Source organism: Pan paniscus, chromosome 14, assembly GCF_029289425.2.
Source record: "Pan paniscus chromosome 14, NHGRI_mPanPan1-v2.0_pri, whole genome shotgun sequence".
NCBI lineage: Eukaryota > Metazoa > Chordata > Mammalia > Primates > Hominidae > Pan > Pan paniscus.
In genome coordinates, this window is record NC_073263.2 from 33,078,896 (window position 1) to 33,095,651 (window position 16,756).

A 16,756-nucleotide genomic window follows, 5' to 3' on the forward strand; every position below is an offset into this window, starting at 1 on the left:
AGAAAAAGAGCCCAAGGCTTCTAGAACTGGTGGGCAGAAATTGTAGATGGAGTTTGAATAAATGGGAGGGGAGCCTCGGAAAGTGTGTGGTTTTACAATTACCGCTTCCAGGTTATGTGGCCTGGAAAACACCACTTACAAAGATGTAGAAGAGGAGGTGATGTAGAGTAAAGGCCAGAGTACTAGAGGCTGGATGTGTTAAATATCAGCTGTGTGACCTTGGCCAAATTATTCAAATGTTCTGGCTTCAGTTCCTGTATCAAAAAAGTGGAATCTTTCAAATGTCCTCACAAGGTTGTGGTAAAGCTCCGATGTGTGAGAAAACCCTTTACTCTAATGAAGAGTTATTATTATAATTACATGGAGTATTGCGGAGCAGTCTATTTAGAAAAGGTTCTGAGAGCACTGATTTACAAGATATGCTGCCAAATAATTCAGCTGTCTGCTGGTGTAAAAATGTTTTTGTGTCTTCCTAAGCCATTTCCCAAGAAAGTAATTTTTCTCACATAAACAATTGTCTCAGCAAAACCTAGAGCCTCTTGAAATGAAGGATTTTAGGAGCATCCACGTTTGTCCGTGTTCTCCAAGGAGATGAAACAGGGAAAGTGCAGAGATAGCTGGCACAGGAGAAATGAAGGACAGGAAAGCCTCTGGGGCACTAGAAAGTGGGGACCATAACAATCTTGGCCTTATTTTAACATTTCTCAGAATATAGAAGAGTCAGTGTATCAGCTTGTTGGTAGTGATGGTTCTACTGGGAAATCTTAACTTTAAATTGCCTGCCAATCTTTATTTTGCGTGTCCAAGAAGAACCATTTATCACTTTTATGAAGCCACTGAAAGTCCACGGTGAGGGATAAAACTAATTATTGAGCAGTACATGTCCTCACACTAAATACATAATGAGAGTAATGGGCTGAAGGCTGTAGAGATGGGTAGTAAATGTTTTGACAAAACAAATCTAAGATGCTTTCGACAGAAAGACAGCCCTTCTTCATCTCCACTAATTCTCTGTTGCCCACCTGGGGAGCAAGTTTCTGACAATTAGCGATGCTCTGTGATGATGGATTTTATCTGATAGCTTATCTCCACAGTATATATAGCCTTTCGTTAGCCAATGACAGTAACCCAGGTATGCATATGACTTTCACTCTTAGCAAAGCAGTTTTTATATATATATCCACATATATATACACACACACATACACACACATATATGTTAACTTTGTATATATAACACTCTCAGAAGTGTTATATATAATTTATATATAATATATAATGTATATATAATTCATATATATGAATGTATATATATTTATGTCATAATATATATTCAGTATCTATAATTCATTATAATTCATAATATAATGAATTATATATAATTTCATATATAGTTGAAATTTCATATATAGTTGGAGTATTACTGAAACCCAGGGCAATAATTAAGCATATCAGTTTCAGCTTTTCTTACTTACCTTAAGAACACCGAGAACATTCTTGAATGAATTCCATCATCATATTTTAATTCAAAGTAAAAAAACATATCCCCTTACATGCATCTGAAGCCTATTCAGTAAACTCTACTGGTCAAATAAATCTTCCTTTGCCAGGCTATTTCTTGGGAATCCATATCCAAAGTTAATTTGCTTAATTTTTTCTCATTATTCTTTTTAATGCTCTCTGACTTAGATTCTATAAGATTATCTTTTTATTGGTTAAACAATAACAAATGGCTTTGGTCATCATAAAGTCCTTCCTATTGGGTTACCACCTAGAGCTTCTCTGTCGGTGGCCCACAAATGCCTCCTGAGCTCTTGGGATGTGGCTAGTCCAAATTGAGATGTGCCATAAGTGTAAAATACAAACCAGATTTTGAGGACTTAGAACCCCTCAAAGAAAGTTACATATCAGGCCAGGCATGGTGCCTCATGCCTGTAATCCCAGCACTTTGGAAGGATGAGGAGCAAGGATCACTTGAGCCCAGCAGTTCGAGGTTGTAGTGAGCTATGATTGCAATACTGTACTCCAGCATGGGCAACAGAGCAAGACCTTGTCTCAGAAAAAAAAAAAAGTAGGGAGAAGAAAAAAAAGTAATATGTCAGTAATTTTTGTGTGTTGATCACATGTCAAAAATGATAAGATTTAGGATATATTGGTTTCAATAAAATATACTATTAAAATTAATTATACCTGTTCCTTTTACTTTTTTTGAAGTGGCTGCTAAAATATTTTAGATTACCTATGGGGCTCAGTTTGATGGGCAATGCTGAGCTTTCAACTTTGCATCATAGGTCTTTATCAGAATGTTCCCCCCACCCTATTCAAGCTCATCCTGCCCTCTTTTTTTGTCCCATGGGCATTAACATCACCGCTGAACAGCTAAAACCCAATTCGTTTTGCCTACCTCTACCTCAACCAAAGAAGAGTTCCTTGGCCCTCATTTGTTGGAGGATAGATGTAAGAATTTGATGCTACTCATATAGCAAGTATGCTGGTCCTGAAGTTATTCCATTAGAAATTTTAAGAAATGGTTTTCCTTATACCTAAAATGATGTCTGAAGACTTAAACCAAAGTTGGCAGAACAGGGGCAGAATATTCACAGATGTTCCTACTGGCCCTGAAGGCAGAATTGACTTTCTGGAAAATTACATCCAGTAAGACAGTTCTACATGGAGTGAAACAAATTTAGTCCTGATATTCAAGGGAGTGCATAAAGGTTCCTCTGATAATGTGGAGTTAATTAAAAGGGATGGCCAAACTGATTGTGTTTGTCTTGAAGGAAGTTCATAGGCAGTATCAATCCAGCTCAAGGGAGCAATGGGGCTGGATATTTTCCAAACGTTTGCCATCAACAGCTGGACATACTCTTGCAATTGTGATTTGCCATTCTTTTTACACTTCTGATATTTTTAAGACAAATAAATCCATACAGAGACATGTTTATAACAAACCATTGTCAATCCATGATGTATACAAACCTGCCTCACAATAACCAGACTGTACTGAGAACCGCCTGCCCTGTCTCTGTGTCCTGTCTACCTACTGGCTGCTCCCTGCCACACTCTTTCTCCTCCTCTACATCTGCTTCTGGGACTCATTATTTAAAAACAACGGCAAAAACAAACAACAACAACAACAATCTTGAAGCTTTTAGGGAATCAGTGAGACTAGAAGTTGGGGGCAGGAAAAGGCTCTGAAAAAGCAGAAACAACTTCCAGGAGCACAGACTTCTAGACAGGGCTAGTCAGCCTGTGTTGTGCCCATTTCTGAAACAGTTTCTTGTGCATTACTTGGTTTGCTTTCATTTTACTGTTACACTGCCAAAATTACTCCCCATCCCAGATTTACTTGGGCAAGACAGGATCTGTTAAAAATGAAGATACTTCTGAGAGTGTTAAAGTATAAATTTATCCATCGAATTGCCCTTCTACTTTGGACTCACTGCTTGTATTCCTCAACAGTAAGGACAGCAATCTAATTTCAATATGAAGGGTTAGAAAGCCGCCTACCTGTGGCTACTCCTGAAATCCACCAAGATAACATTCGTGCAGCTCAAAAAGCTATGCCAAACTGCCTCTCAAGTTTTCTCCAGCAAAATGATTTGAAAACTAAAAAGATTCAGGAGACCTCATTTTTGTTATGCAAATGTGGGAGGGGAGGTGGGGCACCAATTTATGGTCCTGCGGTCTTAATTGTAGAGAAGGAAATTTCCCAAGAGGTGACAGCTGTTTGGGGAGGGTGGGGAGGATGATAGTGCTGAGTAGAGGCAAGTGGCACAGTTTGCTAACTCACCTGTCACACTCACTCTCCAGGAACAGCTGTGTAATCACTAAAGAACCTGAACTTCAAGACGCTGATATTTATGGCCAGAATTCACAGTCACTTCTGCACTTTGCATACCTTGATGGAGACTTTTCTGGATATTTAAAGTCTGTAGGACCCTGCTATTTGTGTATGAACCAAATCTATTTCTACCACCTGGTCAGAGCCTCCTGCCCATGAGCTAGGCTATTCCAATGGGTCCTGTCTTCCATGAGTCATATAAGGTCAAGGCACATGATGACAAAGATTCTCTGCTTGACCAAACATCTAAACCTCCTAGGCCCATCTGAGCACTTTAGCAAGAACCCTGCTAAGTCAGCTTAACAAGCCTGCATACCTGATGCCCCTCAATATCTGATCAGGTTCATTATGCATCACCAGCCCCCAGGTGATGATGTCTGATTACCCTGGCCTGTCTTCAGCAAGAATCCTCTCAGGTGGGTTTAGGCAGACTCCCACTCCTGTTGATGATATTTCCTCTTGGTAATTTCTTTCTTTCTTTCTCCCTTTCTTTCTTTCTTTCTTTCTTTCTTTCTTTCTTTCTTTCTTTCTTTCTTTCTTTCTTTCTTCTTTCTCTTTCTTTCTTTCTTTCTTTCTTTCTTTCTTTCTTTCTTTCTTTCTTTCTTTCTTTCTCTCTCTCTCTCCTTCCTTCCTTCCTTCTTTTTTCTTTCCTTTTCATTTTTTTTAAGATGGAACCCCATCACCATGTTGGTCAGGCTGGTCTTGAACTCCTGACCTCAAGTGATCCACCCACCTCGGCCTCCCAAAGTGCTGAGATTACAGGTGTGAGCCACTGTGCCCAGCTGGGAATTTTTTTTATCCACTGGCCTCCACCCTCCTCCTTGGCTATAAATTCCAACTTGCCCATGCTGCATTTAGAGTTGAACCCCATCTCTTCCCCACTGCAAAATCTCATTACTGTGATTCCTATACCTATCTTGAAGTGCTTTAGCAAGTGCCATTACAAAATTTTTTTAGCAATGACCAACTTAAAAAGCCACAGAAAGCATCGTTGATGGTTAATCCCTTAATCTCTGTTCCAACTTCATAACACAGAAAATCAACAGTGGAGAGACCTTGAAACATTAGGAAATCATTATTTCTCCCATCTTTTTGTAAGAGATGAGGTATTCGTAATATTTCCAAGTCCTGCATAGAGCCAACTCAACACAAAAATAGCAATTCTTAAAGGTCTACACAGAGAAGGCACTCCATAAATATTTGCAGGCCGACTTGTTCAAATGTGTTTTTAAGAGCACTGCAAAATGAATGTATACCTTGCTTTACTTGTAAATGTGTATTTTCTCTAAATATCCTCTTCTCATAGATATCCAGTCATTTTCATTTGCCATCTGGTGCATAATTTCTGGCACAGGTGTGGGCTGCCCAGGTCTGCAGAGTGGAGAATTTATTGCAACAGTCGATGCTGCTATCCATTCAAGACAGAGGAAATATGTGATCAGTAAAGGCTATAAAACAAACCAGAACGAAAGCCTTGAATTTTTCAGAAATGCCATGTTTAAAAGTACTTCTTTAATAATTCAGAGGAGAAAATGTCTGTCTGGTAGCTGGGGTGATTTCATGGGTGGATATATCTAGTCAAGGCCTAAAGAATGCAGTGGCCACATGCGGTTGTGACTGCATATTTTCACCCACACAACTGGACTGTGTTCCTGAGACAGATGCTGTTTTACACAGACATGGCTTAGTAGGTATTAGTCCTGGCAAATAGTTCCCAAAGCTGCAGAAGACATAAGGACCTAAATAGCCTAGAATAGTTCATCCTAATTTAATCATAAACACAGTATAAAGTACTGTGTTTTATACTCCAAGACGTTACTTTTCTTTTTAAACAACAGCGGCCAGTCTAACTTCATCTGCTGGACCACTGTGTACATTCAGCTTGCCCCTCGGGTAGTGCTACCTCAGCCTGGTGGTCAAAGTCATTCTGCCTTCCCCACAGCTGCTGTCGTGAGGATTTGCTTCACATACACTTCTGATCCCTTTGTTCTTCCAAAAATCCTTGGAACTTCCCCACTGTGCATCCCAAGCAGGGATCCCTGTGATTGTCATGCAGGAAATAATGGCGAGGAAGAAGTAGCATGAGGCAGGAGATCCCCCATGCCCCCACCACCTGGGGCTTCTCTTCTGCCATATTTCCATAGCTAAAGTACAGGCTTTTCCAGCTAAAGTACAGGCTCATCTGTCAAATCTCTATCCCCCACACTAGGTCTCAACTCTTACAAAGCCTCCGGATATTCCTTCATTCTTACTTAGCTTCCCCAATTAGAGTCTAGGAAGTTCACTGAGCACAGGTGGCCTTGAAAGGATAGATAAGCATTACTCAGGACCCATCACCTACCTGTCTCATCTCCAACCAACGCACAGTCCTAGCCCCATGGGAATGACTCGAGCTGGGAGAGCCCATGCCCTCAGTATTTGTCAGGAACTGAGAGTCACTTGTTTGGCAGTCAGGCCTAGATTCACAAATGAACACATGTTCCTCAGACATGTTCTACAGGGCAGTGAATTTTACACATCAGGTAATTTATGGCTGAAATAGGGTTACGCAGGCTAGCCTGTGAAACTAAGAAAATAATGTCAGATGAATGAAGGTACACTAGATTGAAGAATTTGTTTTCTATCTTGACAGAAATTCAGCCAATGGCAATTTTTCTCTGTGGGAGCTTCTGAGTTCATGATAGTTGAAAGAATTAGAAGTGAGTTGACTCTTTAGAAATTGTTCTCTAGAATAGGAAAACAGCAAGGTAAACAGAATCTATTGTCCATCTTCCTAAAGATTCACAGCTAGAACAGCATCAAATGGGTTCCTCTGCCACATGGGCCCCAGCTTGCATGCTGCCTGTTTACATGTTACCATCTTGGAAGGAATGCCTGTGATAGATAGTGGTAGTGAAAGCAGATAATAGAAAAAGATGTTCAGAGGATAAGTGGATGTCAGTATTAACACCTGAGGATATATATTTCTCCTCTCCACTCTGTGCCACTAAGAATTGACAGATTATGATTTTGTGAATGGACCGGAAAATTAAATATTTCCGATGTTTTTACACAATAATTTATAAAGTTATTCTGTCCCTATCATGAATGAGCTAATTTGGAAAGAAATTATCTACCCAAGGATAATTAAGAGCTTACTATAAAAACAAAGAAACAGGATGAAAAAAAATGCTATTAGGAAAGCAGCTAAGGCAAGTCCCAAATGCCTCTTTAATAAACTACATTCCCTTAAGAGGCAATAGACAATGAATTATAGCATTAAACTAAAGATAATGGCTTTTTCCTTTTTAACTTTCATTGTTAATTTTTAAGAAAATCAATAAATATCTAATAAATACTTTCTTCTCGGACTGAGGAATGTTCCAAGTAGGAAGTCTTGTGTAGAAGTTTAATACTATTTATCAGGCATTCTTTACGAAAAAGAAACAAAATGTGGATCACAGTAAATATAATTAAGATGTGCTATATTTTTCTTTTTTTAATTGAAAGCAATGTTTTTACAAAATAAACTTCACTTTTTAGAGCAGTTTTAGGTTCACAGCAAAATTAAGAGAAAGGTACGGACATTTCCCATATGGCACCTGCTCCACACATGCACAGCACCCCCGTCATCAACATGGCCCACTGTACCCTGGAGTGGTACATCTTACAAATAATGAACCTCCACTGACACATCATTATTACACAAAGCCCATAGTGTACAGCAGGGTACACTGTTGGTGTTGTATATTCTATTGTATATTCATTTTGACAAATGTAGAATGACATGTATTCACCATTATAGTATCATACACAGTAGTTTCATTCCCCCAAAAATCTTCCATGTTCTGCCTATTTATCCTTCCTTCCACCTAACTCCAGCACTCACGGATTTTTTACTGCCTTCTTAATTTTGCCTTTTTCATGTATTAACAGTTGAAGTCATACAGTATGTAGCCTTTTCAGATTGCCTTATTTCCCTTGGTAATATGCATTACCTTTTTATAAAGGCATTACAAAAGCTCTCTTGTGTATTGGTAGTGACAGACAGCATGGAGACCCAGACTTGAGTACTGGTTTTGCCCCCTTGGGCAAGTCACCTACCTTTGCTAGGCCTTGGTCTTCTCATTTGTAAATTCAGCATAACATGAATAGCTACCCTGGTAACTTTGCCATGTTGTGAAGGTCAGGTTTTTTCTCTAGAAAATTAAGGTAGTAATGCCTTGCTGGGCTGTTGTAAGGATGAAATAGGCAATGTGTGTGAGAGCTTAGCATTGTGCGTGGAACATATTCCATGTTCAGTCATGGCAGTTAGCAATGTTATTTTATTATCACGTGTGCTGAATATTTTCCATTTGACTATCTGAAACTACTCTCTGCTTTTTTCCACCTTGTTCTGTGGGGCACAGTTTCTAAAGAATGGATCAACTGAGCTCCTTTCCTCCTGACTTCTCCATGGATTCAGCCGCAGGAAGTCCCAGGAGGAGGTTAGAAGATGGGGGGAGGAAGAAATTGGGTGTTTATTCCCTGAGCCTCTTCTTTGTCAGGCAGAAGTTTGGTTGTGGCTGTATTTCTCTGTGAAGGTCAAAGATCTTGCTGAGCCACTAACACTTTAGAATTGTTGATTTACCTTAACCCTGCCCATATCTTGCTGAGTAATTTCTTAAATTATCCCTTTCTAGGTAATTTTTAAAGTTTCTCTTGTTTACTATCAGAAGGACACATGATGTTTGCCTTTCATATTTATTTGTAAAATTATTATTGCCTTTTTACATTGTAAAGCAGACAAGGCATCATAAAATCAAGAACTATAAGCAACTGTATACAATCTTGCAAATTATTACTTAAAATCCTTCTATATCTAACACTGGTCAGGACTTATGAAGGCCTACTTTCAGATTCAATTTTCAAAAAGTGAAAAAAATTTAAAAGATTCAAAAAAGTTATAAATATAATGAAAAGTTGTAAAACGTCTATAGAAAAGGTTGGTCAATTTTTTCCTCATTAAAAATATACCCCAAAATGCAACAACAACAACAAAACTCTGTATATTATTTTGAGCTTGGTAGAACAAAGGCAATTTTCGAAACAAAGTGGATTGAATATTAGTAGCTGATGTTTTCTAGATGTGATTCCCACTCTTATGCCTCTTTTCTGGATCTCCGAACAGTGGGAGACAGACTAACCCGACAGGGAGACTTTTAAACATAGTTCAAGGAGATTTGCATTTGCAGCATAAATTTTTACTAAAAATGAAGAGATGAATTGAAGTATGTACAATCCACTGCCATGGTTACAATGGACTAACCGTTTTACCTTCAGCAAGAGCATTTTTTTCTAATTTTATAAATATTAACAACTATATATGTTCTCATTACAAATTTTCTCATGTTGTAATGAAACACTAGTTCATGCTAATGTTAAGTTTGAAAAAACAAACAAGAAAAATAGATAATTTGTGAACACAGTGCTGTTTTTACTTTGGTGAATTACACCGTATGAACAGGGCAGGACACTCACACCAGGGGCATATGTAAGAAAACTAAAACTTACTTTAGTTTTTGGTTGAGTTCCAGTTGACATTTGGCTTGGCACACCATCAAGATTCTGGATGTTTGCAGTTTTAGTTCTACAAATTCCTTTCTTCTGATGATTTTTCTTAGGATTACTCTCCAGGTTTATAGAATCCTGTAAAAAAAATTTTTTAAGAGGTTTTTTCATATATAAAGGACTATCCTTAGGCAATAGTTCAAGTTAATTAAAGACTGTTACATCAATAAAAATTTTTTTAAACTACAATCATTTTGAAAATTGACATAAAATGTAAGAATATTCTTAAATATTAATAATTTTTCCAAAGACATTTTTGGTTAGTGAGATCAGCCCCAGTAAAGCCTAAGGGCTTGATAATGTAAGTTTATAAACTAAAAGTGATTGTAAACTCTCAAGATAAATTATAGAACTATATTGGCATTTTCTAAAACTTTAAAAACAAAACCAGAGGTATTTTATATATTTATTATAATCATTTATTTTTTAATTGACAAATTAAAATTGTATATATTTATGGTGTACGATATGATGTTTTAAAACATGTATACATTTTAAAATGGTTAAATCAAGCTAATTAACATATGCATGACCTCAAATACTTATTTTTGTGTGTGCGGTGAGACCACTTAAAATCTACTCTCGGCAATTTTCAAGTATGCAGTATATTAGTATTGATTGTAGTCACCATGTTGTGCAGTACATCTCCTGAATTTATTCCTCCTGCCTAACCAAAATTTTGTATTCTTTGATCACCAAAGGTGTTTTATTTTAGTTTAGTTTTATTTCATGATTATTTTCTTAGAGACAGGGTCTCGCTCTGTCACCTAGGCTGGAGTGCAGTGGCATGATCATAGCTCACTGAAGCCTTAAACTTCCAGGCTAAAGCAATCCTCCTGCTTCAGCCTCCCCAGTAGCTGGTATTAAAGGCACTTGCCATTATACCTGGCTACATTTTTTTAGTTTTTGTAGAGACAGGGTCTCGCTACGTTGACCAGGCTGGTCTTGAACTCCTGGCCTCAAGTGATCCTCCTGCTTTGGCCTCCCAAAGCACTGAAATTATAGGAGTGAGTCACCCTGCCTGCCTCCAAATGTGGTTTTAAAATTGAAATAATATTGAAAAATTGAAATAATAAAATGATGTTCATATAGAGCCACAATGGTCTTTTAAGCCTTATGATTTCAGACCATATGTCGTAATAGTGGAGAACAATTTGTAAGATTATATTTCTGAAGGTTAACTATGCAAATAAAATTATTTAAAAATATTAATATATTAGTAAAAAGAGAATCCTAAAATTTCTAAATACAATAAAAGTTCTTTTCAAGAAAGTTGGATGAATTTTTATCAAATTGAAGTAATAAATTTGTCTTTACTAATTCCTCCCATTGCTTGGAAGTCTTCCACATCTCTCTATGTCCAAGTTATCTAGAAGCCTCTACTGCAATGTTCTGTCTTGGCATATTCCGTCTGGAGAAAGTATCAGATCTGCGGAAGCAGGAAAGGCTGGAGATGTAAATCTTTTATTTAACTAATTTTACTCATAGATTATCAGAGGTTGTTTTTGGTGGGAGGCGGAATGTAGAATAAACCTACTTGTACATGAATCTAGCACTGCCAAATACTAGCTACCTAACAGTGGACCTAAGTTCCTCAAATCTTAATTCGCCTGTAAAACAATACTTTTTGACATTTATTCAACACTTCCTTGTGCCTGGCAGATTTGGCATCTGCCAGAATGTGAGTACACAGGAGTATGCCAAGTCTGATGAGAATTTTTAAATGTGCTGCTTAAAAATTATATTTCTCTTGCTTATGATGTTGCTTATGATGACAAGAACATGGTGATGATTATAGTAGCTAATATTTTCTGATAGTTACTGCTGTGTACTTTTTTTTTTTTTACAGGCGTGAGCCACTGTGGCCGGCAATAATTGTCACAATTATTAAACCATCCTTATGCTTGTGAGAGCAACTGTGCTTGGCTGTGACATGCAATTCCTTTCAATTCTATTGAATTTTGTTAGCTGGTGTTTTCTTTGGTATTTTTGCAGCCATATTCATTTATGCCCTGTGTTAATTTTTCTATCAAGAAGATATTAGTTTCATAAAATAAATATGGAAGCTATGAATCCTTACAAATAAGTTATATTTGTAATATGTAGCTAAGCACTTAGCACAGCAACTGAAACAGGGTGAACACTCAATACATATTTGTTAAATGAAGACCGAATTGCTTATTTCCATGGCTTTCTCTGCGTGCTTCTTCCCTAGGACCCTAAGTTTTAGTTGACTTTTGTAGCCACCATACCAAGAGAGCAAAAGAGTAGTTAGGAATGCCAGCTGTGGAGCTAGAGCTCTGGGTTCAAAGCCAGGCTCTGACACTTAACAAGCTACAGACTACAGACTACTTACTTTTTCTCTCTGTACCTAAGTTCCCTCCTCTGTAAAACTAGAAGTGGTAATGCTTTGTACTCTCTGGACTGTAAGGAGTTTATAAGGGTAAAGCACTTTAAAAAGTGTGTGGCACATACTAAGTGAGGAGTTAATATTAACTATTATTATGTTAGTACGTGACAGGTAAATTGATTAAAGAATAATGAAAATGTAAAGATAGAGAACAGGAAGACAATACTTCCTGTGTCTCTGAGCTGTCCTGAGGATCATGTGACGTGAATTTTAAATAATGACAGTGGTTTGAAGTGTTGTTTTTAGAACCATTACAAATGGGGAGCCCCAGTGGTCAAAAGAAGAGAACTGTTTTGTTCTTTGACAAGAAAGCGACACAGCTAGAAAAATATTATTTATTAAGTTTTATTCCTTAGAATTTTTCTTTTATATTTTAGCCACTTCTATATTATTTTAAATACATAGTTTTAAGGGTTTAATTTAATATCTTTGTATTGCAAAATAAGTGAACAAGAATTTTCCATCAAACTTCATTCTTCTTGGAATGTAATCCCTGATTTTTCAAACATTTTTTTTATGGGTCTTTATCCATTACTTACTTTTTGTAGTTCATATATTACTCAAACAATACCTCTTCCTTTGTTCCTTTCCCAGACCCCTTCCCCCACACAAAAAATTTAAAAATGCCATCCTTATAGTCATTCTGTAAGGTTGCTATGAATAGGTAATAGTCTACTACAGTCAACTTTACTAATGTAATAAACATTACTGAATAGTTTCTACTATATACAATTGAGCAATGAAAGGAAATCAATTATGAATTATAGAAAACCAATAATAAAGTTCTCCTCCTAATCTTTGCCCAAATTTCATATAAAGAGAACTTAGGAAAAAATTTCTGAGTTAAGATATTTATATGGATGCAAATATAGCAAAGAATCAGGTGGTGGACTGTCCAAGCCAGGAGAAATAAAGAGTTGATTCCTTTATTCATCCTGTTCTGTTCAGAATAAAAGAAAAAAATTAAAATACAGATAGGTAACCCCTTTGTTTAAAAAATTCTAGGACATTTCTGAAATAATTATACAAATTTTAATTTTATATAATATTTAAAATTATAGCATGCCATTTTTAAATTTCCTGATTTGCAAAGAAGAATCTTACTCAGATGATTTGAAAACTAAGATCATCATGTTTAATTTTCTAGAGGAAGGCACATTTATAAAGAAATATCCATATTTTAAAACACTTGGAATACTATTAAGAATCCGTTAACCGACCATTAATATCCAAAAGCCATAAGTAATGTAACACTAGTTTTTGGTCCCAAATATAAATGAAATTGGCTGAATATCAGAGCCTAGCATAGACTGAAAGTTGTCTTTGACATTTATTCTTCAGGTAGTAGAGTTGTCCTATATCTCAACAAAGTAGTTTGTGTAATGAACCTCCAGAGAACATTCAAAACATGAGGAAGTGTAAACACATATCAAAGTTTTCCCCAGCTAAGCTAGTATTATATATATATATATATATACACACACACAATATACAGATACATATGTGTGTGTGTGTGTATATATATATATATATATATATATATATATACACTTTTTTTTTTTTGAGATGCAGTCTCCTCTGTCACCCAGGCTGGAGTACAGTGACACAATCATAGCTCACTGCAACCTCAAACTCCTGGGCTCAAGCCATCCTCCAGCTGCAGTCTCCGATGTAGCTGAGACCGTAGGGTGTGCCACCATGGCTGGCCAACTTTTTTTTCTTTATTTTTGTAGAGATGAGGTCTCGCTATGTTACCCAGGCTGATCTCAAACGCCTGGCCTCAAGGGATCTCTTGTCTCAACCTCCTAAAGTCCTGGGTTTACAGGCATCAGTCACCACACCCAGCCCTGAGCTAATATAATTTGTATTGAATTTATCTTTAAAAATGTTTCTAATCTCAGATCTTCCTATAACAGACGAATTTATTTCTCCTGCTAAATTAGCAAGAAAGACACCACTGATTCCACATCTGAGAAATAAGAGGCCTTCCAGTTTCTCATACTTCCTAGTGCTGGTCACGAGATTTCTCTTTTTCATCATAGTAACGATCATCTTTTCAGTGCTTATATTTACGGTAATGAAAGTGGGCTGCTGCCTAAGTTCATATCATGATTCCTCTGCTTACTGTACAGGAAACCAGTAATAAAATTATCATTCTAATTTTTGCCAAAATTTCATGTAAAGAGGGTAACTTGTGACTTCAGCCAATTACTTCTCCCAATGCCTCTGCCATCTCATTGGAATAAATGGGGATACTAATAGTATTTATTCATAAGGTTTTATTTATTACTTCCTGTTTTATTTTTTGGCTCATATTTTACACAAGATATTGACAGAACTTCAGGAAGCCAGAGATCTGTGTTATATACTTTATGAGAGCCATGACTATGCTCTTTCTGATGGATTGAATACTGCAAAAAAAAAGGAACCAGGGACCAAACATAACAGACTAAGAAGAAAGTTAGTGCCCTGTTGATTGAATAACCCAAATATCTCTTCCAAATCCCATGATGTGATCTGTTGAAGATGCATAGAAACTAACGGAATAAAGCATGAGATGTGAAAACACAGAAGAGTCATCATGATGTCCAGTTCTACTTAAAAATTACATATGGAACAAGCTTTAGTAGTTTCACGCCTTTATTTTTCACTTGTACATAGTTGATTTAGAAATCTGCATCTTGTTCCTGAACCCAGTGGTGTTACAACGAAGTATATCTTTGGAGCCCTCAATTCCTGTCTCATTCATTCACTTATTCATTCATCCAGCCAGCCAGTCATTCATTCATTCATATGCCAAGTGTTGTCCCAGGACTGAGGAAACAAAAATAAATATAACATATTTTCCTCAAGACCTCTAAACTAAGGAGAAAGGGTCATATAGACAGATCTATCAAAAGGATTTAAGCCAAAGTATGTACAAAACGATATGGGAAAACAGACAAAAAAAGCAAGTAATTCTGCTTAGGGGAAAAGGAAGTGTTCAGAGAGGTGGTAACCTTTAAACTGAATTTAGCAGGAAGAATAGCAGTATTTCAGGGGATGGGAATCCCAAAGGCATGAAAGCACAAAAACAATACAGCATGTTCAAAGAATAGTGAGGATTTTATCTGAGTCCATCCAATGATGCCTAGGGGGTACTGGTAGCAAATGATCTGTAGAAGGTAAATGGGGAACCCCGGATAAGAAACCACATATTAAGGAGTTTGAAATTTTGCTGTAGGTAATGGGAGCCCTGTGAAATTTTTTTTTATTGATGTGTTTTACAATTGAGAAAATTAGAAAAGATAAGGAGCCTACATAAATATCAAAGAGTTAAAAAACATGCATAATAATTGCTGGTATCCCAACATTTTAAATTTAAACTTAATTCTCCCTTGCCTCTACTCATGTTTTTTTTTTTTTTGGTGAATGCTTCTTCAACACCTTATTTTTATTGTGAAATAAAGGAGAAATACAGAAAAGCACACAAAACAGATTCATGGCTTCATAAATAAAGGTGAACAACTCTTTAACCACCACCACATCAAGAAGTCAAACTTTGCAAGAACTCCCCGAGCCAAACCCCTCCAAATATCCCATACCAATTGCAATTCTCTTTTCCCCCCACCATAAGTAACCATTATTCTGGCTTTTACAGTAATTATTTCCTTGCATTCTTCATTCTTTATCACTGAGATGCATCTTTATGTGTTCATGTGCATCCTTAGGAATTAAAGTGTGGTCCTGCCCCTTTATACATTTTTTTATGTCTTTTGTGTTTTCATCTGTAATTTATTTTTGTTATAGTTTATCTGTTGAAAAATCCAAGAGTTTTCCCAATCTGAGTTTTGCAAATTGCATGTTCAATTGCACATTTCAACTTGTTCTTGTCTTCTGTTTTTCTGAAAACAAGGAGCGAATTAAGATTTGGGTTTCATCCGTTTGGCATGACTATAGGTAGTGTTGTGTGCTTCCATCAAGAGGTATATAATGTCTGGCTGTCTTTCTTTTTAATGATATTAGCAGCTATTCATGCGAAATACCTATATGTATTCATTCATTAGAGGCTGCAACACAGTGATATGTTAATTCTTTTTTCATCTATGAATTGGAATATGTTTATACAGAGATATTTTCCCTCATTTACTATTTGGCTACCTAGTGTTACAGTTCATATAGGAAAGCAGAATACTTCATCCTTTCACTTTATTTATTAGTTTTCAAGATAATGAATTGGTTCCCTATTAATATGGTTTTGCTCTGTCCCCACCCAAATCTCATCTTGAATTGTAGCTCCCACAATTCCACATGTTGTGGGAGGGATCAGGTGGGAGGTAACTGAATCATGAGGGGAGGTCTTTCCTGTGCTATTCCCGTAATAGTGAATAAGTCTTATGAGATCTGATGGTTTTATAAAGGGGAGTTTCCCTGCACAAGCTCTCTTCTCGTCTGCCATGTGAGATGTGCCTTTCACCTTCCACCAGGATGGTGAGGCCTCCCCACCCAGGTGGAATTGTGAACCCGTTAAACCTCTTTCTTTTGTACATTGTCATCTTGGGTGTGTCTTTATCAGCAGTGTTGAAAACAGACAAATATACTTATCATGCTCTAAAGGCAATCAGCTCTTTTTAAAAAAGTATCATTATGAACCATGGATTTAAATATATTTGACAAGTTTCAATCCATTGCAATTATTCTTGTGAATGCCATTCAAATTATTCTGTCCTTAGCTAGTGGGTGCCTTGTCAATTTGGTTTCTGAGACCCTGGTAGTGTTTGATAGCTACTTTGCCATGGTATGTCAAGCTGTTCGTTTTGTACATTTCCTTCCTTAAGCCTAGAAATAGAAGTTTCTCCTAGAAGCCCTGGTTTCCTTAAATAAGGAATTATTTCAAGAACACAATCCAAGCAATAGGGACAGTCATTACCACT

The 16,756-nt window shown here is 36.8% G+C and overlaps 1 protein-coding gene across 1 annotated transcript in view; it reads right to left on the bottom strand.

Moving 5' to 3' along the window:
* The window catches only part of LOC117975691 (uncharacterized), a 115,062-nt gene that overhangs the window by 80,309 nt on the left and 17,997 nt on the right, over positions 1-16,756 (bottom strand). Inside the window, exon 3 of the mRNA XM_063595885.1 lies at positions 9,377-9,511. Coding sequence (XP_063451955.1) covers positions 9,377-9,511 — 135 coding nt within the window. The remainder of the gene's footprint in view (positions 1-9,376; positions 9,512-16,756) is intronic.